The 24,764-nt window shown below is 45.7% G+C and overlaps 1 protein-coding gene across 1 annotated transcript; it reads left to right on the forward strand.

Annotated features, from left to right (window-relative positions):
* The first annotated feature begins 105 nt into the window (after window positions 1–105).
* MCM10 (minichromosome maintenance 10 replication initiation factor) lies at window positions 106–20,029 on the forward strand. Its single transcript, XM_061467256.1, has 20 exons — window positions 106–178; window positions 1,691–1,743; window positions 2,534–2,857; window positions 3,626–3,730; window positions 4,334–4,459; window positions 4,966–5,140; window positions 5,924–6,089; window positions 6,959–7,126; window positions 8,509–8,625; window positions 9,990–10,189; window positions 10,973–11,073; window positions 12,077–12,178; window positions 12,281–12,398; window positions 13,279–13,498; window positions 15,440–15,599; window positions 16,203–16,321; window positions 17,033–17,146; window positions 17,896–18,041; window positions 18,244–18,286; window positions 18,640–20,029. The coding sequence occupies exons 2-20, from the start codon at window positions 1,737–1,739 to the stop codon at window positions 18,721–18,723; spliced, it is 2,595 nt and encodes an 864-aa protein (XP_061323240.1). The 5' UTR covers window positions 106–178; window positions 1,691–1,736; the 3' UTR covers window positions 18,724–20,029.
* Window positions 20,030–24,764: the final 4,735 nt, after the last annotated feature.

A 24,764-nucleotide genomic window follows, 5' to 3' on the forward strand; every position in this document is an offset into this window, starting at 1 on the left:
GCACATTACCCCATGGCCCGAACCCCAGCACCACCCCCACAGCCAAGATGGCGCCGAGCTTCCCCCTCTCTGCCAGGACCGGCGCTGGCGCGCGCCCCGCAACGAAGACCGCGCATGCGCGGGACGGGGCGGAGCCAGGTTGGAGTTTTGGCGGGTACCGGACAGCGCGGGCATGGTGGTGAGCGGGTCCAGAGAGGCACTGGGGAGGGGGGGGAGTAAAGCAGAGCTGGCGTGAGGGGTCCGAGAGCCCCGGGCGGGGCTCCCCTGGTGGGGAGGCGGCAGAGCGAGGAGGGAAAGGAGGCTCCTGGTGGGGGGGGGGGCGGCCCTGTGGGATAACGGGGGATGCACTGGGGGCAGCGATGGCGATCCCGCAGTGCGGGCACGGCACAGCCGGGCCTTGGTACTCCGAGGCTGGCCGCCAGTCGGGGGGAGATGCCGGGCTGGCCCGTCCTGCTGAGCTGGGTGGTCCCCGGGCCTGTGCCACCGGCCGGACAGCAGGAGCTCTGGTGGCCCCTAAGCCAGTCCTGCTCGTGTATGCGCTTGGGTTGTGTTTTGTGCTTTGCTGAAAATTGATATCCTGGAGCAAGAGAAGAGAGAACTATTAAAAGTGGAGTTTATGGGCAAAACAAAAGCCTCTGCAGCAGGAAGATCTGTAAGCACAGAGTTAAAAGTTTGGGTTTAATAATAATAAGGATCATAGAATTAGCTAGGTTGGAAAAGACCTTTAAGCTCATCCAGTCCAACCTTTAGCCCAGCACTGCCAAGGCCACCACTAACCCATGGCACTGAGGGCCTCATCTATGCAGTGTGTGAACACTTGCAGGGACAGTGACTCCAGTACAGCCCTGGGCAGCCTGAACACCATCGGGTGAAGGAATCTTTCCTAATATTCAACCTAAACCTCCCCTGTGCAGCTTGAGGCCATTTCCTCTGGTCCTATCACTTGGTACTTGGGAGAAGAGGCCGACCCCCACTGTACTACAACCTCCCTTCTTCCTCAGTGGATTTCCCTTCCTCTAATCCAGACTTCCCTTGGCCATTTATATCAGCCTGTGATCTTTAATTTTTATGGCCATGTGTCTATGAAGTGGAGGAACTGTGAAAGATGCAGAAAGTACACTTTTAAGACTAATTGCTTCCCTCTGAGGGTGCTGAGGCGCTGAGGGTGCACAGAGAAGCTGTGGCTGCCCCATCCCTGGCAGTGTTCAAGGCCAGGTTGGACACAGGGGCTTGGAGCAACCTGCTCTAGTGGAAGGTTTCCCTGCCCGTGGCAGGGGGTTGGAACTGTATGATCTTAAGGTCCTTTCCAACCCAAACCGGTCTGGGATTCTATGAACTGTTAAATGTTAATAATTAGTTAAATGCTAATTATGATTATGGTGCAGGATGGTGAAGTGGAAGTGGTTATTACTGTAGGGATGTGGCTGGCATTTCTTAAAATCTTTATCTGATAGGGGCTTTTTTTCCTAAAAGTGATGCCCTTACGCTGCAGGGAGTTCAGCATAGGTCAGACTTTAGATGTGGAAAATGTACAGGAGAGGTTTAAATTTAGTGGAGTCCTCATCTGCAGCTGTGACTAAAGACAAGCTGGTGGTTTGCAGTTCATCAGATAAGGAGCCTGAACATGATACGTATTTGTAGATGAGCTGTATCTACTTTAACAGTATCACTGTTGTTCTCCCCATAACAGACAATATTTTTCCTTGAGGGACTGCTGAAGAAATCCTGGTGAAATCATGGATGGTAAGGGGGAAAGTACTCTTACTTTCAGTGGGAAAGGTACATTCTGATCAGTATATTAGGTAATACGTTCAAGTGTTAAAAAATTTGATAAACCTTCTAGCAAGGGAAATTATATTACACTGATTTCACTTGCAGAGTATCTGAGGTTGCCTCTTGCCTTCATTCTTGTCACCTTTCTATGAGGCTGCTTTAACCCTTCCTTGATTTTGTGTTTTCTTCAGTAGCAAAAGCTAATTCCTTGTTTTGTTCTGAATTTCAGTTATGCTCTGTCTGTCCCATTCCTCTCTCTCTACTTGTTCTTTTTTTTTCCATTTTTTTCCCCTTTAGACCATATTTCTTTGTTCTCTATGCTCTTCCTTAAGCAAACCATATCTGAAAACATGCTTTCTTGCCTGCTTTGCATCTTCCTTTTCATCTTCCACTGGCAAAAGCCACATGCATGTCTCTGTAGAGCTCCTGGCTACACCTTTACAGGTCCCCAGGCTTTTCTTTGTACAAGCAGCTATTGAACAAGCAGCAATTGTACAAGCAGCTGCATAGGAGAGAAAAGCCAGTGCTAGCAGTCTGCAAGTTTTCTGCTGACTAGCCAGCCTAAATCACAAGCTGAGAGTGTCTGCAACCACATTTCCATCCAACCAGACAGCAGAAAGCCGCTCTATTTTCCTTTATCCAAAGCTAAATGGTAATTGCTGCTCTGCTTTAATTTTGGTTTTCATTAGCTTGTAATTAGAGTATCTTGGATGGTTTATTCCATGGCAGATTTAATGCTTGAGTTTAATTTTTACCTTAGCTGATGATGACTTGGATGTGTTGGCCTCCCTCCTGGAAGAAAGTGAGGCAACTGAGGACAGGAATTCTCCTGAGGAGGAAGATGCTCCAGAGGATGAGGGGGGAGAACCAGATGAATACGATGAGCTCTTTGATGCAGAAGATGATGCATCCTACACTGAGGAGGTGGATGCTGAGGACATCCCCATTGATGAGCAGAAGGAGAATCTGGCTATGCTGTTTGGAGATGTAGATGACCTGCTGGAAGAGGAAGAGGCAGCAGATGAAACTCCCTCCACTTCAGCTCCCAGTCAGGCAAAAGAGAAAACCAACCAAGAACTACAAGGTTTCTGTAACAGCATATTTTATCTGTTCTATTGTACACATCTTGTCTCTAGAGAGCTAATGGGTGGAAGGCAGGGCCTGCTGCTTCTCAGTTTAGGGTGGTGCCAGAAAGAGAATACAGAAAGTCCTTGTGAAAGTTTTGAAGTCCAGTTTTTGGTGCTCAATGGCCAAACTCACCAAACCTGTTTTCACAAGAGAAAGACAGGGGACTTAAGCCAGGGAGTCTAAGCTAGGATAGGGAAGGTGCCTGTGTACCTGAGCCTTATCAAATAAAGAACAATGTTGCTTTGATGCTCAGGGCTGGCATCCTGGCATCCTTCACTATCACAGCAATCCCTTCCCCCTCAGGACTTACTGGCAGGAGGATCTCCCGTATCAGTCAGCGTGGAAGCAGAACTGGCCACTGAGCTTTCCTGTGTCCAAGCCACACACTTGATTATATCAGAAGCATTTATTTATGCAAAGGAGTGCGATAATCAGCCATTTAAATTGTCTTATGTTTATTAGGAAAGTTACATGCAACACGGTAAGGAACATACCATGTTCAAGTAAAATATGAGAGAAGTCAGCCCCAGACTGTATGGAAAAGTGTTCCTGCAGTGTGAGCTTCATAGAACCAAATAAATCTGTACTGTGGCTTGAGCCTTTGTTTTGTAAGTTCCTATGATGTAGTAAAGCTGCCAGACTTACAGGGATCTCATAAATCCCTGTTTGCAATGGCTTCCTGCTGTCTTCATTATTATCCTTTTTCTTCTCCTTTCTTTCCTAGCTGAGCTGAGAAAATTGCAAGAACAGATGAAGACTTTACAGGAGCAGTTGCAAAAGGCTGCTATTGGGCAGCAATCCAGTTCAGGCCTTGAGAAGAAAACCCCTGGTAATAAGACTAATTAAATGGGTTTAGAATTTGTTGTCTTACCAATGTGCAATTTATAGGCAAGATGGAGTCTTGGAAATAATCCTAAAGTGGCCACTGAGCAGCAAGGAGGAATGGTGCCCTGGTGTATTCTGACCCAGACTGTTTCCTGCAGCTGCAGGCTAAATCAGTGAGCTGCAGTTTTGATATCTGCATTATGGATTGATTCTACATGGGGCAGCTTTCATGAAGTGCTCCAGGGTCTTTTGGAAGGGTCCTGTTTTAGTGGCAGATGTTGTAACACACAGAAAATACAGCTGTGTTTGTTGCTGTAGCACGCTTGGTGTAGTAATGAAACTACATGGGAAAATTGAAAAGCAAGGGGATGCTCCTGCTTTCCACATCTTCATGGTTTCAGTGACATCCAAAGTTTTAGGTCATCATGGGGAAGACTCATTGGGCCTTTTCCAGCTCTTGTGTTTCAGATGCTGGCAACTTAGCTGAAGGGCTTCTATGTGGGACCCTGACTTGGATTTGTTATCCAGAGAATTACTTAGTTTGGAGCAATTCTTAATGTTTGAGTCCAGGTTCTGAGATGTCACATTATTTTGTTTCCTTGGCCAGGTAAATCTCCCTGTTCACCTTTAAAGGAAAGGAATGTTCAGAAGCTGCAAGAGTCACCCTGTTTCTCAGCCCAGCTGGGCAATCCTTTACCTCCAGCCAAGCGAGGAACCCAGAAATCAAAAGCAGGTACCATTCCCAGTCTGCCTTTTCACTGGAACACACTGGACTGGTTTTGGAAGCTCATCTAGTTCACAGCAGCAGTATAGACACATCCAGGACAGTTTTGCACTAGTTGGTACATTAAAAGCAGTCTGGTAGAGCAGAACAGAGCTTATTACAGAGTTCATTATTATATTCTTTGCAGTAGGTTCTGTGCTCTGTACTGCTATGGTTAACTTGGACACTGACACTACACTGTATATCTGACAGTTTAGCTTGCCTGGAAAATGAGAGCTGCTCTGGGAAGCACCTCACCAGGCAGTTACATTTACTTGAGTTATATGTGACTGATTCGGAGCTGTCAGTTAATTCCCAGTGAGACCAGTTCAGTATAAATAAGACAGTTTCACACCGTTTTTTAAAGTGTGTTATATTAGACTCCAGTCTCTGGTCAATTTTAAGTTAGTGCTATTTTATTTAGAAGTTTTCTTTCGTGATCAAGAGTTTTTTCCTTGCTTTTTTTCCTGCTGAAGAGAACAAGGCTCCTGCTCCACGGCAAATCCTCAGTCTGGCATTCCAGCCTCTCCAGTCTGCTGCAGGGAACACGCCCAGTAAGGTGACTAGAGAGAAGACTCCTCACATGCCTACAAGCTCCAGTGCAACAACTCAGCCAGTGTCTGTGGAAACCTTCTCGGGACTGAGATTAAGGTGAGCAGCCCAGCACCGGCCTCTGCCTGGGAACACCATCCTCCAGTAATGGCAGTGAAAATGCAGTCAGTCTAATGTCCTGTGGTGCTGGTCACACAAGGGGTGTGCAGGGGACTGGATTTCTGGTTTGCTGTATAGACGTCATTTAACCATGTCACATCGGTCAGTTATCGTTAGGTGATGTAGCACAAAGCCATAGCACTGGCTGGGCAATCAGTAAATACGAAACATTGACTTTTAGCTTAATACCACGTTTCTATTTCTCTGCTCTTCTCTAACAACAAAAAAAACAACCCATAATTTTATTAGCACTGCTTTCCTCTGGATGTCCTCAGTGGTGGAGGGGAGCAGTGGGCATGTGCAAAGCCCAGCTGTGCTCTAGTTGAGCACATTCTCTTCCACACTGAGCCGCCTCTCAATCTCCATACTAAATGTGGCCACAAGAGGTCTCTGAATACTCACGGTGTGTTTCCTCATCGGATACCATGCTGGATTTCCGAACTCTGCTCAGTCAGTTGTATTCAGTCATTCCTGAAACGAGCAGAGTTAATGGGCAGGCTTGGGGCTAAGTTGCAGTGCAGCTATTTGAACATTAAACAGTATGATCAATACCTATCTGGTGTCTGTACAATGTCCTGAACAGACGGGGGTTGTTTCAAGTGACCTCTGGGTGAAGTAAGGCACAAGGCATTTTGCAGCAAGACACAGTCTCCCCAGGAGAATGCTGGATGATTTTCATTGTCCATTTATGCTACTAAATGTGTTCTCTTTTATACAATCCAGAAAACCCCGTGTGTCTTCAGCTGAAATGGACAGGAAAATGGCTAACAGGAAGCTCATCCGACTTTCTCAGCTGAAGAGCAAACTTGCCACAGAAAACCTGGAAGAAACAGATTGGGTAACATTTGGAGTCATAGTGAAAAAGGTCACTCCTCAGAGCACAAATAACGTAAGTAACTGTTGTATCCCTTGCTCAGCTCAAGTGAAATGTTGGTCTTCTTTCCTGAGAAACTAGGTCTTTATCAGTCAGCACCATGGAGTTAATGAAAAGCTCCTGTATTAAAGATCTTGGCTCACGTGCTTTCATGCACTAATGCTGTTTTTAGTCCCTGGGATAAGTCCTTAGCTTACCAATTGTCCCAGACAGTAGCACTGGCTAATGTAACCATTGCATCAATCTGTTTTGAGTGTTCATTAAATGAGAATAAAAAAAAAAAAAAAAAAAAAGACTGTGATCCTCAGTCTTTGTTTTAAATGTGCCAACACATTCTGCTTCCATTATTTCCTAGAGGTCATTCTGTCCTAGATGGTGTACATGTCCTATAGAACGTCATTGATGAAACAGAGATATGCCTTGGGCTTATTTCTCAGTGCAGTAAAACCCTCTTTATTCAGCAAGCAAGAGCGCTGTCCAGCTTTAATATCAGGAATATTGGTGACAGCACTATTACTGTGCTATTTCATATTTTAGCCTTTAAGAACCCCAGAACTGGCTGCGTGGTATGGCTGGAGGTGTTCCATCTCTTACTGATGTTACAAGTTGTGCTTTTCTAAACACACCATCCCTGGCAGTGTTCAAGGCCAGGTTGGACACAGGGGCTTGGAGCAACCTGCTCTGGTGGAAGGTGTCCCTGCTCATGGCAGCGGATTGGAACTGGATGAGCTTTAAGGTCCCTTCCAACCCAAACCATTCTATGATTCTATGAAATCAGAACACTGGGCAGGGGGTAGGAATCAGAATAACTCTTTAAAAGCAACAGGGGCTGCAGTCAGTGTCCTTGTATTGAGAGCTGAAAGGAAAGTGAATGTCTGTTCCAGGGCAGAACCTTCAGTATCTGGCGGCTGAATGACCTACGGGATCTCAATCAGTGTGTCTCACTCTTCTTGTTTGGTGATGTCCACAAAGAGCACTGGAAGACAGACCAAGGCACAGTAATTGGGCTGCTTAATGCCAATCCTATGAAACCTAAAGAAGGCTCAGATGAGGTGAGAGGATTTTTCACTTGTCCATCAGCCGTCAATAAAACCCCATAGCTGAACTTTCTTATGTCTGCTTGAGAATTAGCTCTATATCACATAGTTAGGCTGAAATTACAGCAGTTTGCCTGCACAGTTTTAATTGTATTCAGATATTTGCATGGTGTGTATTTTTCCCAGCCTTCTGGAAGACTGAACTTCAAAGAAGTCCTGTTAAGTATCTAAAAGTAGAGTTTATTCAAGTGTTTAATGTGCTCATAGTTGCAGTTGTCTCACACACTGATGTACAGAGTGTGTTTTCATTTCAGTTTATTCAGCTACTTCAATGCAATGTCTATTTCAGCCTAAAGGCCTCTCAAAGCTGAAAAAGGTGGGGAAGCTCATTTCTCTCTTCTAATTTAAGCAGGAGATGTGATTGCAAAATGTTTCCTGGTTCCAAAATCATGACTGAGATGGAGTAACATTTGATTTATTAAACAAACTATATGTTATATATTAAGTTGATAAACAGTAGCTGACTTGTTTAATCAGTTACTTCTAAATGCAGAACATGATGAATTACTTTCCTGTAGGTATCAAAACATTTAAGGTGGCTTCATTTTGCTAATAAATTAATTATTGTTTAATATATTTTTAATTGCACTGGAATGGAAACCGATTTGACTGGCTTCTGTAAAGCAGAATTTCAGGCTAGTTGCTGGTGATGTACTGTTTTGCATCTTAAATTCTCCAAATGGAAAAACAAATAATCTCATTAACTGTCTATTAAGCCATCTAATTGCTTAAATTAACAGGAATAAGCAGTAAAAAATCCTATTGGTGAATAGAAAGGCACAGCAGCAGTTACTGCAGGGCTGTATTTAACTGTGAAGAATTGTTCTTAGCTAAAATGTACATACTTAGAACTACATTAAAATTGACTACTCAAAGTGTTTCTTACCTACAGACACAATTCCTAGTATCTTTGGTTGTATGAAGTAGACACTCTTCTTGCATAGCATCAGCTTTGATTTGATCTAAATATATGGAGAAGGACAGAGAGCTCTACTACATCTGCTCTTCCCATCCACTGCTGAATGTGGGTGCTGTGATGGTGTCAGAGCTGAGTTGGACAGGACCATCATTCATTCACAACTGCCTTTGCTGGTCCTTGGTTTCCTGAGGCTCAGCATAGAAATACACCTTTATCTCTTTGTGAGAAGGAAATGCATTTTTTTTCACTGAGCCTTTTCTCAGTCTGAACAGGATATGTGGTTTTCTTAAACTGGGCCTGCATTTTAAAGCTGCATTGTTAATACCAGAGGTACCAACCTGGATCAGAGCCAAACCAGTGCCATCTAGAGAGAAACATATCCAGTTCCTCCTCAAGACATGCTCTTACTGATTTCTAGGTGTGTTTGTCTGTTGACCATCCCCAGAAGATCCTTCTCATGGGTGAAGCGCTGGACATGGGCACCTGCAAAGCCAGGAAGAAGAATGGTGATCCTTGTGCACAGATTGTGAACCTGGTCTGTATTTCAGGAGTTTGGAAGGGCATCCTCATGTCTGGCTGCTGATTTTGTTCTGACGTTCTGGCTCTTTCACTTGTAACTAAAGTATGTGGAGGAGTTGAGAAATGAAACTCAGAGAAGCTGCTTCTGTGATGGCACAGTAGTTCCCTACATGCAAAGCACTGAAAAGAGAGAGTCTTGATCCATGAGCACCACAGTCTCCATACCCTTTCACTCTCCTTTGCACCAGTGCAAACTTCCATGCACTGCACTAGGGAACTCATCCAAGGTAAAACAATAGGAGGTTTTCTTGGGAATGGTTGTGTTTTTCAGAGATGGTTGTAACCCAGTGAGTTCCCTGGTCCAGCGTGCCTGCAGGCTGCCAGAATATTTATACATAAACATGGGGGGCACTGGAGATGAGAGGAAAAAGGTGTTGAGATTCTTCTTTTAGGAACAGTACTGATCTGTACTGGTTTAAAGGACTGGTGGACAATGTCACTTAATGGCTATGGTGATGTCATGATACCTGAAAGGAACACTGTCTAAATTGGAAGGGTTACAGGTAGTAGGGTAGCACTTAGGAGGAGAGAAAATGAAGGAATGAAGAACTGGGGAGGAATTCAAAGTGTGTGGAGAAGGAGGAAGACAAATACAGAAGATACCTGTGGCAAAACACGGCTATGATTGCAGACCCACTCCAGGAGGTGGCTGCACACAAGGCTCTAGGTGTCAGTGAGATGTTCAGTACCACCTGGAGCAAACTGTAGATGAAGGATGTCTGGCAGAAGAACCTCATGAAGGAATTGGCTGTCTGTTTAATGGGTGACAAAACATGTTTGATTGTGGGGTAATTGTAGTTACACAGATCTGGGCACATGAATACCAATGAAAACTGGGAGGGAGATGTTGGGAGAAAGTTAAGAACACCCTGAATGAGTGCGTTTATGGCACTGCTGTCTCTCACTGGTAGACTCATTATCTTCAGTTATAAACTCCCTGGATTGACACTGACCCATTAGTTTTCCGTCGTGTTCATGCCAGTAAGAAAATTACATACAGCTTTAGAGTCAAGAGTGCAGAATCTGGGGAAAAGGGCCTGGGACATCAACTGACTTGAGCCAAGGAATAACCTTAAAATTCCTTAACACACAGGTCTTTTTTCAGTGATTAGTATGGACAATTTCCAGGGATTAGTATGGATAATTTGAGTTCTGTTTTATATTGCTGGCGTGTGGGCATAAATTTGTTGATCAAATGCTGCAGCAGTACAATAGGACTCTTACTTCAGTTTAGCCATAGAAGGATGCATGTGGGTGAGAGGAATGAAGTACGTTGTACTTGCTGGTGTTCTGCAACAGGCTTCTCCCATTTCTTTTCAGAATGACTGTGAATATTGCCAGTATCACATCCAATCCCAGTACAAAAAGCTCAGCTCCCGGCGGGCAGATCTTCAGTCCACCTTCTCTGGTGGCCGCGTTCCCAGAAAAGTTGGCCGCAGGAATCCTTCTTTGAAGGAGAGGCTGTGTCAGGATGGGTTTTACTATGGAGGAGTCTCTTCAGCAGCATATGCAGCCTCAGTGTAAGATAAACCACTTATTTTCCTTGCTTTTCAACAGACTTCCTCCCTTACAAGTGAGCCTGAGGCTCTAAGGGGGTCTATTTAGTTAGTGATCCCTTTGCTGTAACTACATTCACCAGAGAGGAGGAGATGCCCCATGTTTGGTGTAATCCTCCTGGTCCCATGGGGTAACAGAGTTGCTGTTTGATAGGAGAATGTTAACAGGCAACACGAAGATGTGATAAGGGGTGGTTATACCTCTCAATACAGTGGTGTGCAGCCAGGCAGCATTGTGTTTCAGTAGGTGAAATTAACTTTATCATGAAATCACAAGCATTTGAGTCTCCAAGATGAGTATTTTTCAGAGGCAGTCTCTTACCGTATTTCGTTATGGCTCATGGCATTTAATCCCGTATTTAGTGTATTTCCTCCTCTCTTCCTTGACTGAAATAACACAGTATTACTGCGTGGTAATGAAGAGAAGTAGTACACCCTGCTTATTATTAAGTGATCAGTGTGTATCTCAAAACTATCTCTGAGCAAAGTTTAACCATTAACTATGTTTAGTTTTCTCTCAATGCATAGGAAGTGCGTATCTCAACCCAGGCAGAAATGGAAGATCCTAAACATTGTGCTAGAATTTGGACTTAGCTCCATATCATTCCCAAAGTCAGACAGGTGGCAGAAGAGAGGCACCCTTGAAGGAGGCTGGAGTTTTGTTGAATCCCTGGGCTAACATTTGAGCTCTTCTCCTTCCTTTCAGAATGGGAAAACTGATGTTCTGGTTTTGTTTCCTCTTTCTAGTGCAGCAGCTGCAGTGCCGAAAAGGAAGATTCAAACCACTCTCTCCAATCTGGTCGTGAGAGGAGTTGATGCAATTGTCCGGGAAACCAAGCAGAAAATTGGTACCTAGTTACCCATGTAGCCTCTTCACTTCCAGATATGCCCAGATGAATGCGTAGATGTGTCCCAGGACCTTGTTACTCACTGGATAAACCTGGCAATTGCTCTGCTACAGAGATAGCCATTTGCAGGCTGCTTTCTCAATTGATCAAAACCCATCTTCCATCTTGAGATCATAGCTGCAAGACAAATGTAACTAAGCAACTGCGTAGCTCCATGGATCTGTTTTTCATCAGTACCCCTGAATTAAGTCTCCTGTTCTGTCTTCAGACAGTGACAGAAGCTCTTTGACAGATTAAGAGGAATTGGAAGTTTTAAGAACTTAAGACAAATTATTTTCTTTGATTAAAATAAATGACTTCTGTCAATCTTGAAAGCTTCCAAGGAATATTAAGTATAAATCAGTCAGGTCTGCAATGCAGGGGACCTCCGGAGTACCCAGCCTGTTCCTAGTGCTTTTCTTTTGTGATCTTCAAAGCATATTCCTTCCATAGTTTTTGGGATGTCACCGATCTTCACTGCCTCCGTTTCTGTAAAGCAGTTAATATTACATCCTCCTTATGCCCAGTGGAGAGCAGATAACATATGATTTCAACTATGTGCTCTATGTGCCACTTAGAAATCTTGTTCACATTCAGTTCCCTCAGTTGCCTCCATTGCAGACAACACGGAGTGTGTCCCTGTCTCTAGCTCTTAATTTTCCAGGGATAAGATGTGATGGCTTCAGGGCTTTCAAGCATTCTAAACATGGGAATGCTGGAGTACCACAGATAGCCAAGGCTACAGAGGAGCTGTTTACTGATGGGTTTGCTGAAGGAATGGAAATGTCTTCATGATGTGCTTTGTGAGCACAAGGGCTTGGGTAACCAAATATAATGTAGAAGCTGGCCTTGCTTTGAGGGGGTCCTTACTCAGGTGACCTACAGGGGTTTCTTCCAACCTAAAACCATGCCTGCTTCCCTTCCTGGCTCCAGATCTATTGTATTTCTGCCTCTTCTGCTCCAGGTGCAGGAAAGAGACCCATGCAGTGTTCTGAGGAATTCAAGGAACTACTGGCACAGCCAACTTTTGGAGCACGAAACCTCTGCAAACACTGGACCAAAGCAGGTATTGTCCTTTTGCCTGAAGGAAAACAGACTCCTGAAATCACTTACCCTCCTTCAGAGCAAACATTAGTGGCTTTTTATTTTGGTTTGGTTTATTCCCCAGATGTTGAAAAGAAGCAAGAGCCCAGTATCCAGCCTGTCTCTGCTTCTGCACTGCTCAAGCAACAGAAACAGAAGTTACTAGAAGCCAGAAGGAAGCGGTCTGAAGAGATTCAGAGGAGGTAAAATGCACACTGACCTGCACAGGAAGGGTTCTGTTACTGTGGCCCTACTATAACTGTGGGAGGTGTTTTGGTGTTTTAAGGAAAACTTCATTGAAATAGAAATACCCCAATATTCAGTGGAGAACCAAATGCTCCAGCATAATGCCCAGCATGATGGGAAGAAGCTGATTAGAGTAGGAAACTGGGCTCAGGAGTCCTGGTTCTGTTCCTTGCCAGCTTGCAAGGGTCTTCTGCACCTCAAGATTTGCCAAGGGTTTTGTGCAGATCTCGTTAAGAAACCTAAGAACCACCTCAGAAAGAGCCACCCTGGGTGAGACTGAGATTGATGTAACCTCAAAAGGCTCAGAAGGAGCCAAAACAGAACCTGAAGCAGAGTAAGACTAGGCACAATCATGGTGATAGTTCCCCTAAATTCTCTCCCAGCCTACAACAGTGTGTATTTCAGGGACTTCCCAATCCAGGGTGGTGTCTGTTAACAATATCTTTGAAAGGATTTCCCCCACAACCCCCATGAACCTGTCATTTATGTGACTTCTGTGACAAGGAGTCCCCCTGTTTACTACCTTTCCTGCAAAGAAGCCCATTTTTCAAAGTGCTTTTGGTTCCCACTTCCCAGCTTCACTTGATGCTTCTCTCATTTCAGTTTTGAAAGCAATTGGTTGTTCGCTCTTGGTGACTTCATGTCACTCTTGATTTCAGTGAGTTCCTTACCAGTCTTATTTCACACCCCCAAATGCCTAAATTGATGCATGTTGTACTAGCAATAGAAGACATTTTAGTGAAAAATCACAGTCTGCATCCCTTCCATTCCTGTTTCTCAAACCTTTCTGTCTCCGACTTGTGTCCCTATGTTAATGGACTATTCTTGTCTTACAAGGTTTCTCCAGAGCACAAGTAAAGCTGGCAGCTCTGCTTCCCTGTCCTCCTCCAGACAGTCCCCAATGCCTGGGGCAGAGTTTCCCAAAGCTGCCAAAATGTCAACTCCTCAGAGGCCCAAGCTAGGCACAGGCTTCTCAGAAGGAGAAGATATCCTCTTCTTTGATGGGTCTTCTCCTCCTCCAAAATCAAAGCTAGACAGCGTGGCAGAAGCCAAAAAGGTAAGAGCTCTTTGAATCTTCTAAGTGTTAAGAAGGGGAGGTTAAGGGAAGTTTGGTTTGTGGTAGTAGAGGAATCTTTGGTCAGATACAGGCCAGCTCAGCTCTGACATTAGTGGTTTCTGATCTGTGGGATCAGACTGGCCTACTGCAGTACACAAGAAACCTACGCTCCTGACAGCTGTTAGTACCAAGGTCCATGCTACCATCTTGCCTGTAGTCAACCTCCAGATCAGTGAAACAGCAGCTAAAGAGGAGCTTCTGTGTGTGACATTTGGCCACTGGAGCTGGGCTCTCCTGCTTGTTCAAACTCCACCTGAATTGGTCAGAAATGAGTTGTTATGATCTGTCTCATGTGTGTGATGCTCCTGAGCTCACTCCTAATCTTCCCTGAAAAGCAAGCATCACTGAAGCCACTGACACAAGTGGTAATTTCAGCAAATGCCAATGTGGGACAGAGCAGCCTCTTGGGTTGGGGAAAAAGAGATGGGGAGATAGGGCATCTCATTTGGCCACATATGGAAACAACCTGGGCAATTGGAGCCCTCCTGCAAAAGCTACCAAGAGCAAACTCTACTCAACAGTATCATGTCGAAGGAGCTGATCCTGCCCCTCTACTCTGCTCTTGTGAGACCTCACCTGGAGTATTGTGTGCAGTTCTGGTGTCCTCAACATAAAAAGGACATGGAACTGTTGGAACAAGTCCAGAGGAGGCCATGAGGATGATCAGGGGACTGGAGCACCTCTCATATGAAGACAGGCTGAGAAAGTTGGGGCTGTTCAGCCTGGAGAAGAGAAGGCCTATAAGGGGACCTATAAGGATGCTGGGGAGGGACTCTTCATTAGGGACTGTAATGACAGGACAAGGGGTAATGGGTTCAAACTGAAACAAGGGAAGTTTAGATTGGATATAAGGAAGAAGTTCTTCACTGCGGGGGTGGTGAGGCACTGGAATGGGTTGCCCATGGAAGTTGTGAATGCTCCATCCCTGGCAATGTTCAAGGCCAGGTTGGACAGAGCCTTGGGTGACATGGTTTAGTGTGAGGTGTCCCCGCCCATGGCAAGGGGGTGGAACTTGATGATCTTAAGGTCCTTTCCAACCCTAACTATTCTATGATTTAAGTCATGAACCTGATGCTAAGCTTTTTGCTGAAGAAACACTTTTTACGCTTCCAGACAGCTTCTCTGAGCAGAACTGACTCCATTCTTCATGACCTGACACAGTGTCAGAGCAAAGGAGAGCAAAGCGGGCTGCCATTGATAGTTTTACAAGCATGAAAACTCTTAAGTGCTGGGAAGGGACATGGGATTTGTGCTGAAAATCCCTGGAAAGCTAAACTGCATGTTTGTCCTTTGGCATTGCTAGTGCAGTGTATCGTGTTTTCTGTTTGCCAGGTAAGGAACAGTGAACAAAACTAGTTCAGATGTGTTGTGCCATGAGTTTGGATAATTTGGGTCGCTAGCCAGAACAGACTGCTTTTTTCCTTGGCACAAATGTGTTCATGTTTGTCAGAGAAACTTCTCTCTTCCAATAAGGAAAAATGAGTCTTAGTGTTCTGGGAGCATGGCAAGGAATAGTTGTACACAAGTTTCTCTTAGTTCCAAATTATTACCAATTTATGTGGAAATCTCAGCTGATTTCTTTCCTCTGAAAAAGGTAGTAATGTGAGAAGCAGTTAAAGCACAGCTGCAGCATTACCAAGCCTGGTAACACCACTGTAGAAGTGATTTTATGGCTTAGGAAGTCACAAGAGATTGGGTATATGGTGAATTACATGTACAGCAGAGCTGGGGACTTTGCTGGGCCTCTCTGGCCAGCTCTGTGCTCAGGCCAGTGGATCTTTGACTCCTCCATTTGACAGACTTCCTGTGCTACTTCTGGAAGTAGGAACACAGGAGCCAGACTGCTCACCAACACATTCACTGCTATTCTCTTGCTTCTAGCTGGCTGCAATACACCGACTACGAGCAAAAGGGCAGGTTCTTGCTAAAACTGACCCAAACAATGTCAAGAGGAAACGAGCTGATGATGCTGATGTCCTAGAAATTATTGAAAGAGTTGAGAAGAACGTTGCTCAGCCACAAGGTACAGAAGCAGAGAATGGTATGTAATGTTAGCTTCTAGGAGAGAAAAATCATGCTTATGTCCTGCTGAACACTTGCTGAGTTAAAACCAAAGACAGGCCAAGTTAAGTCTATTTAGAACCTCAAGGGTTTGTTGCAAAGGCTGAACAATCTCTACCCCTGTGGAGAGAATGTGAGATGTAATCTCTGATAGCTCCCTGTCCTCATCTCTGGTCTCCTGGCACTTGAGCATGGCTGACTTAACCAAAGAAAACTAAACAGTCCCACCTGGGAAGGTATCTGAATTTTCTTTGGGAACTTGAGGTCCCTGCTGGTGATTTACTGTGTGATCTTGGACAAACAGCTTCATTCCCTGTAATGCTTCTCCATCAGTCAGGGAGGCAGCGCTGCTCACTCCCTGGAAGTAATGTGGAAATTCCTGATACAGCTCTGAGAGAAGATGCAATGGTATTAAATACAAAAGCTTTTTGTTCTGCAACCCTATTCATGTTCCTGCTGTTTGACCTGAACATCTGCCTGACAGACCTGAGACTTCCAAAGTCTCCTGCAGTGCTTATGCTTAGAGATCACAAGCTTGGTTTGAACTCAGTCTCTGCAGGACTGAGCCTTTCTGTCTCCCTAGATATGAATGAACTGGAGCCTGCCCAAAAGAAACGGTGTGAGCAGCTGGCCTATCTGGAGTCAGAAGAGTTCCAGAAAATCCTGAATGCCAAGTCCAAGCACACAGATGTCCTCAAACAGGTATGGCCTCAATCCAGCCATGTCTGAGAGCTCAGAACTAGGGAGCTCTCTGCAGTCCTAACCATTTGAGCAAGAAACAGGCACACAAATGTGTAACAGGCACCAAATCTGATGGCTTCAAGGCCAGGTTGGACAGAGCCTTGGGCAGCATGGTCTAGTGTGATGCATCCCTGCCCATGGCAGGGGGTTGAAACCAGAAGGTCCTTTGCAACCCAAACCATTCAATGATTCTATGAGTAGGGTCAGGGATCTCTGAGCACACAGGCTGCAAATCAGCATTATTGCCACAGCCATGGGAAGGTCAAGCTGCCATCAGGTTTTTTTGCTGTGTTTGGAAGAGTGGACACATTACATTGGTATGAAGTCCCAGCTGGTTTAAGGTCTCCTGAGGGTTAATAGTTTGGCTAAGAACCAACTTCATTTATTACATCTGCCTACCTGACCTCTCCCTGCGCTGTCCTTGTAGGTTTGTGCTTAGCTGTTGTTAAATCCTCCCACTCATACATCTCAGAGGTGGCTCGTTTCAGGGTTGGTGATCACAACATGTGCACTATATGGGTTTCTTTTGGAAGCAAGACACATTTGGTGTTTTTCTGGCTCCCAGACTGCTGTCTACTTCAAACAGGCCCAGTAGTAATTTGCCCTAATGCTGTTTATAGAGTAGCTTCTCCCATCTTTGTCTTCCCACAACCTTTTGTGTGTGCCCCACAGGGTGAGGCTGAACTGCAGGAGCAATACTTTGAGCCACTGGTGAAAAAGGAAGAACTAGAAGAGAAGATGAGGAGTATTAAAGAAGTGAAATGTCGAGTTGTGACGTGTAAAACCGTGAGTGAAGGGGAGCCAGGGTGACAGTAGTGGAGGGGAACAGAATGATGCTGGACCATCCTGCAAACACCCATCTGTTACTCTCTTGGCTGTAGTCCAGTGCAGAGATCAAATGGAGACAGTTCTGCTCCTTACACCTGTTGCTGAGAACAAGCCATGCACTGCTTGACTGAGACATGGACACAGTGGCAAGGCAGCCTTTAGAGCTGTGCTGAACACCTCAACTTGGTGTTGATGCCAGTGGGTTTTCTGGGTGTTAGTGTCCTGAAAATACCAGTTTCTTCCCTGAAGTAAGTGCTTTGTACTGGGACCCTCAGTTTCTTGTATTACAAGACAAAGTGAAGTGAGAACATAACACTGAGTGGGATTCCTCTAGCTGCATTTCCAGGGACTTTGCCATCAGGAAGAAGAGTGGAGCTTTGTTACTATTCCAAATAGAGAGGAAGTGAGGAGTTACCTCCCATTCCCAGAGTTTCAGCCCCTGCTGGACTTTCCCTCTCACTGCCTTTCCTGTGTTGGGACTGCACAGAGGGCCATTGTATGCCTCATGAGGTGCTGGGAGCAGGACGGTGGCAGAGGGAAATGTTAGGAGGAGCAGTGACAAGCCTGGGCAATGATCTCAGACTGGTGGGCTCCGCAGGGTGGGAGAAGACAGAGATGCTTTCCTCAGTGTTCAAAGCTGTTGCCAGCCCACAGAAGAGGTCTCACATGCTGGTGAAGCTCACAGCTCTCTCTCTCCTCCCTGACAGTGTAATTACACCTACTTCAAGCCTCTGGAGACGTGTGTCCAGGATAACCATGACTACCACTTTCATGATGCTGTCAAGCGCTTTTTCAAATGTCCTTGTGGAAGCCGAGCTATTTCCCTTCACAGGCTCCCAAAAAAGCCCTGCAGGTAAGGAATGAGCCTTGGGAAATAGTGACAGGGACCTTTGTACTGTCCATTCACCAGTAACATGCTGGGAATCGCATAACCATGTTCTAAGATGGGAACATCGGCCCTTGTGTTAAGCAATGTGGGGCTACTTTTGGTCCTCCTAATACTGTGTAGCAAAAACCCACCACAGTGGTCCTCACATGCCCTCTTCATCTTTCAGTACCTGTGGCCTCTACAAGTGGGAGCGGGACGGGATGCTAAAGGTAAGTGGGAGCCAGCAGTTGCTGAGCACCTCAGCACTCTGCCAGCTTCTCTTGGTACTTTTGCCCCATGCTTTGCTTCAGGGCCCTTACAAACTCCTAGCAAAACCAGACAGGTCTGTGTTTTGTCAGGTGCATACAGGTAACCACAGGCTGTGTTTTAGTGGATTTCCTCTTCTTGAAGCTTTCTTTATTTAACTGTGGGGAATTTGCTTTTGACCAAAGTTGTAAGAATGTCAAGGTTCCTAGAGTTTCAATGACACAATACAGCCCTAACCACCACTTTCTGTCACAGAAATGGTGGGAGACATTTCACCACACATTTAACTTCTTTTCTCCATGGTTCATGTTTCTAGGAGAAAAAAGGTCCGAAGATTGGTGGAGAAACACTTCTGCCACGAGGGGAGGAACATCCAAAATTCCTCAATAGTCTGAAATGACCTGGAGTTGGGAGTTGTTTGTTTTTTCCACACCACAAAGATGGATTTCTGTGCCTAAGACATACACTTCTTTACTGGAATGCTCAGAGGATTCTGTTTTCAGAGATGAATGAGCTGAGGAATCAGTTCCTGATGAGGAGATCCACAAAATCTCCACCAGGCCACTGCATGGATATTCAGCTTTGATGTTTTTAGAACTGACTGAATCAGGCTCCATATGAAACACACATCGTGCCTGTTGTTCTTTCTTACTAATAACTTGTTCACAAGATTTAACCTAGAAAATAGACATCTAGGGTGGAATTTGTACTAAGAAATCCTTAGGGATCCAACAAGTTATGCTGAATGGCTGGTGTAGAGTGCCCTCACTAGAATTTCAAGTGACAAATCATCAGGAACTGGGAGGACTGCAGGTTCCATAAGCGCTTGTGTGGTGTGTAAATGCCAGCCTGTCATGGTTGTTCAACTGTTGGCCAAAAAGAGGTGTGAGAGGGTCGTAGGTACAGAGCAGTCTTCACTGGCTCCAGAATTACTCTCTTTGAACCCTTGAGAGCAGATGCCAAATAGTTCCCAAAAGGTCTCCTTGGTTTACGTGTTAAAATCCCCTCCACTGGCCTTGGCATTACCAGCCAGTGGTGGTTACACTGCAGACTAGTGGGAGCTCTTTGGAAACCCCTTTCCCTATTAACAGCCCTTAGTGAGCCCCCACCACCATCCACACTACAGCATCTTCATGGCTAAAAACTTGCATCTCCCACTTTGAGAAGCATTTTCATGAATCTGGCACTGGTTTGAGTGGTTTTAAAGCAATTACATGTAATAGCTTTTACCTGGGGTTTGGCATTTTAAATTGTCCTGAAGTCTTTCCAGTCGTGGCCATGTTAACCTCGGCTGCTGCCACAGCTTGTCCTGGACCTGATCCTTCTGCTGCCCCTAGCTCATGCCCCATAGGATCACAGGGTATTTTTTAGAGCCTAAAAACACTAGTACCTCAGTGGTTTGGTGAAACTGCCAACAGTCTCGCATGTCCCAGTGGCCTTGTTGGTACCTCTTCTGTTTGCTTCCACAGGAGCTGGAAGAGAAATAAGTTGCTTTATTTGAAGCAACTGGACAGGTTTACCTCGGTGTTCTGCAGTGTTCTTCTGGTGCTTTAGCTGGGCAGCTTGGCTCAGTGCATTGCATTCATGTCACTACCATTTGGTAAATGGGGCATCACTGGCAGGTGACTTAACATGTAGGTGACATTGCTTGGCAATGGCTCCAGTTGATTCCTCATTCAGAATAAATAGAGCGCACAATAAAAGGCTCGCTGGGTTTGTATGGTGTCATTTCTCTGAGGAAGAGGATGAGTTGCTCAACATCTTCATTTGCCCAAGAGCTTGGTGCTGAATCACCAAAAGGAAGTGGTTTTAGTTGGTGTCTCTGGCTGCCACACAATATTCTCATTCATAGAATGGTTAGGGTTGGAAAGGACCTTAAGATCATCCAGTTCCAACCCCCCTGCCATGGGCAGGGACACCTTGCACTAAACCATGTCACCCAAGGCTCTGTCCAACCTGGCCTCGAACACCACCAGGGATGGAGCAATTACCATGTCTTTGCACAATCCATTGCAGTGCCTCACCACCCTCACAGTAAAGAACTTCTTCCTTATATCACACCCACAGGAGATTGTCACCTGGCATCCACAGAACCCCTCTGAAGTAAAGTACATGTGGGACAAGAGTGCAAGCCAAACTTTTCTCCTTTTATTCTAATCTCCAATGCAAAACCATGTTGCAAAGCCTGTTTGGTGAGGTGACAGCTTATACTCTGTGTGGGCATCACTCACTACCACATCGATTACAACTGGCTGGTAGGAAAAAGCTCATGCATCTCGATCGTGGACACATGTGACCTAAAGCAATACTTCCTTGACCTCCCATTACCAGCAACCAGAGTGGCAATCAGAGCAGATCCATGTGTTCATTAGGATTTTTACTCTGCACCCACACAGTCACAGCATAAAATCAGCTGGGTTGGAAAAGACCTTTAAGATCATCAAGTCCAATCAAGCCACTTATTCTGTAATCAGTTCCTAGTTAAGACTTCGATGGTGTTCAGCAGCTAAAGAAATATCTGCAGCTGGTCTCCTACCTTTTGGAAACCTGATGTCTTGTTTGCTCTGGAGCCATGAATAAACGGAGTGGAAGAACACAGTGTCTCCCTTCTCCATGACAATGTGAACCGTGGGACTCTTCTCATCATAATCCAGCAGCCCATGGAGAAATTTGATTGCCAGACTCCAGAAACCAAGAGTGGAAACAGGTCAGTAAAATTAGAAAGTTTCTGAGTGTAGAAGAGATGCAAAGGAGGTTATCCATTTTCTTTCATGAAGGTAGTACACTCGGCATACCCAATAAAGAGTCTGCTTGTTCGCCTGCAAGTCTTGCTGATCAGTTGTAAAGACTCACTTAAAAAGAACCAGAGTCATCCACTCTGCTTCCTGGATCATCTTTGCACATCTCACAGAAGGCTCAGCTTCCCCAGTTGCACCTCATAGCATCAGAGAATGGTTTGGGTTGGAAGGGACCTTAAAGCTTTTCCAGTTCCAACCCCCTGCCACGGGCAGGGACACCTTCCACTAGAGCAGGTTGCTCCAAGCCCCATCCAACCGGGCCTTGAACACTGCCAAGGATGGGGCAGCCGCAGCTTCTCTGAACAATCGTATCATACACGCATAGGATAAGACTGTGCTGCTCTACCTCCCTCTTTGGATAGCTGTGAGGGGCAACTTGTGCATCCCTGGCTGCACAACCAGGTTGTCCCTTTCTATTGTGGTCCAGGAGCACACAATATGGTCCTCATGCTAGAAGGAGATCAGTGCAAGTTCTGATGCATGGGATGTTGAGAACTCAGGTTATCTGGAGGACAGGGAATGTGGGTGGCTGCACTGAAAAGACTTCATGCACTTTACATGTGGCACAGCACTGTCCTGGGAGAGCATCACCTTGGTAATGTGTCCCATGAGCTGCTCCAAAGCTGCAGGTGAAGCACGGGCTCTAAGCATGCTCCTTGCTGGCACTCAGTTCTGAGACCAAATGAGTTTAAATCTCACTCTATGACACAGTGAGGCCCCAAACATGGTTCTTGGGTCACAGCTGCTCTACAGAGTGGTTGGGAATGGCATGAATAAACTGAATGAGAACTCAATGTACCCTGTGTCTGCGCAGAAGCTGGACACCTCAGAGTAGGAACAGCGCAGGTCTGAGCTCTGCTGAACTGCAGAAGGTGATGAAGAGTCAAATCAACCCTGTAAAAACTGTGGTTAATTAAACTTCCTCCCCCCCATTCCCCTTGTATGAAGTTAAGACTTTGATCTGCAGCACCAGAAGCCAAAGCCAGGATTCAAAATCCTTCCTTTGGCACCTATTCAAGTGTCTTCCCATCAAAGCGCTGAGCTTGCAACCACTGTCAGCAAGGTCAGGAGTCAGCCTGGATTTGACATCTCTGAAGTAACAGTCCGGAAAACAGCACAAAAACTCCAAACAAAGGACCTCCTCTGTATTTATGGTCTTTTACCAAAAGCTCCAGGAAGCGCTTGTTTTCAACACATGTGAAATGTCAAGCCTAAAGAATGTGTCTTAAAGAGTCGGGTTTCATGCACGTGCAGGTGCGAAATAAGCAGCTGAATCTGGGGGCTGATGGTGTCATGTGCATTTTTGGAACCTGCATGATGCTTATTAAAAAGCAAATACTTGAGGGAGAGCTAACATGGTGCAGAGACCTAAACTGGAGAAACATACCTGCGCAACCTGCTCTGGTGTGAGATGTCCCTGCCCATGGCAGGGGGGTGGAACTAGATGAACTTTAAGGTCCCTTCCAACCCAAACCAGTCTGGGATTCTACAGTTAAATTAGTTGTAAAGAAAGTTTTAGGTGTAACATGTGGTTTGATATAAGAGCACTTCAGTTTAGGAGGCACACACGCACCTCCCTGTGTGTGAGCCTGAACATCTATTTGCAAACCAAGCAGTAAGAAATGTGTCCCATCAAGCCAAGGCTAAACTAAACCATACTGTGCCCAAAATGACTTCAGATATGTTCAGATTTGCATTCGATTCAATTCAAGCAACTTTTCTAAAAGGGTAAGTGCTGCTTCAGTTAAATGTGCAGCACTTGGGCATACCAACAACTTCTGTATGTCTGTATTCCTGGAGCTCTGCTTACCAGGATCTGAAAGTTTATTTATCCGCATCATCTACATGACCACTATGCTTGGCCCTGTGAAGCATTCAACAGCTTTGAGGATCTGCAGAGGAAAAAAGCAATAGGAAAGAAAATGTGGTTTATGCAACACATTGCAAGTAAAAAGAGCTTGCTCATGAGGGTGGACCTACTATCAGCAGTTTTAACCAGAGTAAAAACCAAGCACAGGCAAACCACCTACAGGTGCTGTCATAGGAGCGATGCTCACCACAGAGTCCCTTGTCTGAGGGAAACAGCTTGATACTTTGGGACTGCAATAATCACTGACGGATGGACAGTGGTTTTGGGTTCCTGCACTTGCTCTCCACGGGGCTGCAGTGCGCTGGGTAGGTTTCCCCGCAGAGAAACAATAAAGCGACCTGGTGAATCATTGCTTTTCCCCTCCTCCCCTGCCTGCTGCCATGGTGGTAATTCAAAGAGGGAATCTGAACCTGAAGGCTGATGTGACCTTGCAGCTTTCCTGTGGCCACAGCTCCCTCTGCAGTCACCTGCCTGACATAGAATCACAGACTGGTTTGGGTTGTAAAGGACCGTGAGATCATCCAGTTCCAACCCCCCTGCCATGGGCAGGGACACCTCACACTAAACCATGCCACCCAAGGCTCTGTCCAGCCTGGCCTTGAACACGCCAGGACTGGAGCATTTATCACTTCTCACCTGCACTGAGCTGCAGCAAACCAAACCCTAAGAGATACACAGTTGTGGTTTGGGTTTTTGCCTGCAAAGCCAAGTGCTGGAGGCTGAGATGAGTTTCTAGCTGTGAATTCCCACTGGTGGGAAATGTGCTTTGGAAACCTGCGACTACAGGATCTCTGCTGGCTGGGATGGCTGAGAACAGGGACAAGAAACCACTTACCAGGTAGATCCTTTACATGTCCATTTACATGGACTGATGAAGCATCCTTTGGACTCCATCCCTTACTCTAATGTCCTGTGCAGAAGTGCTTGTAGATCCTTGCTCTTCCGGGGACACACTTCTGCACCAATGAGCAAATGGCTTTACTGAGAAGCAGCCAAGAAGCTGCTGGCTCTGGCTCTGCCCACAGTCATCTCAGAGAGCAGGGATCAGGCTCCTTGGCATTGCTAGGATGCCTCAATCTGGCCTTGCACACAGTTGAGAAGAGCCTGCCCAAGCTTAATCCTCTCCAGGCTCTGAAGTACCTTGACCTGTTGTTATAGGAGGGAGTGAGGACTTGAGCCTCTCATCACGTGGGACAACTGCTGAGTTTAGATGCTCTGTAAGGTCTTTGATGGGTTTGTTCTTCTGAAAGAGGAAATTTAAGCCTAAATCCATAAGCGGAGCTGCACAAACTTCTAAAACAAAGGTAAAGTTCTTCCTTTCCTTCCCTCTCCCAGCCATAGTAAGAGAATCACAGAATCATAGAATCAACTAGGTTGGAAAAGACCTTTGAGATCACGAAGTCCAGCCATAATGCATTCTGGAAGCTGGGCATCTGACCGACACATGTAGCTCTTCTCCGTGGTCACAGCTCCCTCTGCAGTCAACTCGGCTGCACCGGTAACATCAAGCAGTGAAGTCTCCACAAACCCCGCGTTGTGGACCAGACAGGATACTCTTCAGTCCTCACAGAACTCCCAAGGAGAGCACCAGCTAGGCTGTGAGCTCAGCAAAGGCAGCAGAGGAGATTCCAACTCACTGCAAATCATTCACTTAAGCCTATGCAGCAAGCGGAGACCAGGATGACAAGGTCTGAGTCTGGAGGGGCACCACAGTACATCCCCCAGTTATATAGAGGGTGTGTGGCAAGGGATGCAGGAACCAGGATACTCAAG

Source organism: Pezoporus flaviventris, unplaced genomic scaffold (genome assembly GCF_033815535.1).
Source record: "Pezoporus flaviventris isolate CSIRO_AGI_PZ_B2104156 unplaced genomic scaffold, CSIRO_AGI_Pfla_v1 ptg000045l, whole genome shotgun sequence".
NCBI lineage: Eukaryota > Metazoa > Chordata > Aves > Psittaciformes > Psittacidae > Pezoporus > Pezoporus flaviventris.